General features: G+C 43.0%; 1 protein-coding gene across 1 annotated transcript in view; it reads left to right on the top strand.

Moving 5' to 3' along the window:
* Positions 1–1,037, top strand: part of LOC147466482 (uncharacterized) — a 2,824-nt gene extending 1,787 nt beyond the window's left edge. Inside the window, exon 3 of the mRNA XM_086535425.1 lies at positions 1–1,037. This exon is cut by the window's left edge and continues 92 nt beyond it. Coding sequence (XP_086391551.1) covers positions 1–250 — 250 coding nt within the window. The 3' untranslated portion in view covers positions 251–1,037.
* Positions 1,038–2,500: the final 1,463 nt, after the last annotated feature.

Genomic DNA, 2,500 nt, shown 5'->3' with positions numbered 1-2,500 from the left:
AGTGCGCAGCGACGAGCCTCCCCAAACAGCAGGCAGGGACGAGCCTCCCCAAGCAGCAGGCAGGGACGAGCCTCCCCAAGCAGCAGGCAGGGACGAGTCTCCCCAAGCAGCAGGCAGGGTCGAGCCTCCCCAAGCAGCAGGCAGGGTCGAGCCTCCCCAAGCAACAGGCAGGGACGAGCCTCCCCAAGCAGCAGGCAGGGACAATCTTAAACTAGCAGCCGCCAAGGACCATTCTTCAGGTGCGGCCTAGGGGCGTGACCCTTGCCGTGTTAGCTCGCCCTCGGAAGGGAGCGACCAGTGAGCTCTAAAGACTCTTCGGCAGAAATTATGTTTGTCTTTTGGAGAGGAAGAGACAATGGAGAAGGAAATAGTGTAGTTTTCTTTCAACTTTATCTGTTTTGTTTTCCCTCAAGAAGATAAAACATAAGCAAATGTATATTTTCATATGTTTCCTGTCTATCCTTTCATATCCCTATAGATACATGATCATATATGAGCATATCTATAAGTATTAGTATAACCTTTTCTTGAATGATACTAGCAATGCATGCCATCTCCTTACCTTATGTTACTCTTCTAAAACAGAAAGACCTCTGGTTCTTTTACCCAAAGAATAACCTTTATGTTTATTACATGTTTATTACTCATTTCATTCCCAACGGGACAAAGAGATTTGCTCATTTGAGCTTCGTGTTAATGTTCAAGTATTTCCTCTACAAGTGAGAGTCCAAGGCCATGTACCTGAGAACCCCCTTTGCACTGAGTACTCGCATATACTTATTAGATGATATTGAATCATTTGCACTTAATACTCAATAGATAATACCTATACCTATTTTGCCTCACAGCCTCTTTGGGGAGACCGGGAACGTGTAGACTGCCCATGAACATGTGTTTGATTTTTTCTAAACCTATTTTGTCCTGTGGTGTAATAGGTTCCGTAACGGAATCAGTTCTGAATGAAAGGAATGGAAATCTCTGTTGCGTGTTTCAAGACTCTCAATATCTTGTTTTTCATATCAATAAAATTGGGTGAATATGTTCTGTTTTCTTAGATTTTTCCTATTTGCCACTTCTGTATTCCTACTTTTCTTACAACTTTTATTTATTACTATTAATTTTTAGATAATTATCATTCATTTAGTTTAATCCACTGTTTAGAGTGGATCATGAATTGAGAAATTAAATTAAATCAAATTAATTAAGATAAAAACAAAATGAATGCATTTACATTTCCACTTCAGTTACTTGTCTGTTGTATTAAGACATCTACTTACCTGTCTATCTGTCTCCATATCTTTTTGTCTTTTCATCTATATTTTTATCTCTCTTGTCTATCTCTACCTTCCTATCTATCTTTCTTCCTCTACATCTATCTTCATATCTCTGTATCTTATCCCTCTTTCTTCCTATCTCTCTATCTGTTTTATCTGACTCTCTTCTTATTCCCCTCTATTCCTATCTCCTCTTTCGAACTATCTTTCTCTATACATCTCTATATTTACACACAGCATATAACTATTTCCTCTTCCTCCTCTTTCTCTTCTCCCTTCCTATTACATTTTCCCTTCTCCACATTCTCCTTCCCCCTTATTTTCCTCTTTCTCCTACTTTTTCCCTTCTCCCCTTCCTCTTCCTGCGTATTCACTCCTCCCCTTCGTCCTTATCTTCTTACTTTTAGTTTTTCCCTTCTGCACCTACTCTTTCTCTTCTCCACCCCCTCCCTCTTATCTTCCTCCTCATCCTCCTACTTTCCATCTGTCAGGCACTGATACTGATATTATGTGACCCAAGACATTGATCATGTATGTCTACTTAATTCAATGCAATATCGATGGCAGTGTGTTTTGACCTGACGCTTCCTGTCTCCTGTGTTCGTTTCCGCCTCGGAACACTAGTCTTTAAAGGCAGCTGTTTTTGTTAACGGAAGGCCCGAGGCGTAGAAAGTGACTAAATGGTACTTAAGGACATGTAAGGATCACAGAGAGACAGATCAGGACAGAGAGGTCAGACAGACAGACTAGAGCGAACAGCTCGGGTGTATTAACAGTCCACAATAAAGACCATGGCACGTGAACGTCTGTCTCTTATCCACCGGATCACAACCAGGGCATCGAGTGGTTATAACAACTGCTCTCAGTGGTGGGTTATAACTGTGGCCAGCAAGCTGGTTATAACTAGTGCCAGCTGATGGTTTACTTCTACCTTATCTGCCTCTTCCTTCGCTTTCTCTTCTCATCCCCTTTCTCCTTCCCCTCCTCTTTCCCTTCCTCCTTCCCATCCCCCTCCCCCTTCTCTTCCCCTTCCTCCTCCCTCTTTCCCTTCTCCTTCCCCTCCCCCTTATCTTCCTCTTTCCCTTCTCTCTCCCCCCCCCTCCCTTTTTCCCTTCTCCTTCTTCTCCTACTTCCCCCCCCCCCTTATCTTCCTCTTTCCCGTCTCCTTCCCTTCCTCCCTCCCCTCCCCATCCCTCTTATCTTCTTATAGAGAGAGATAAAGGCAG

Source organism: Penaeus japonicus, unplaced genomic scaffold, assembly GCF_977035675.1.
Source record: "Penaeus japonicus unplaced genomic scaffold, GWHDUDI00000001_assembly GWHDUDI00000573, whole genome shotgun sequence".
Taxonomy (NCBI): Eukaryota; Metazoa; Arthropoda; class Malacostraca; order Decapoda; family Penaeidae; genus Penaeus; species Penaeus japonicus.
This window is presented reverse-complemented; position numbering and strand designations above follow the sequence as displayed.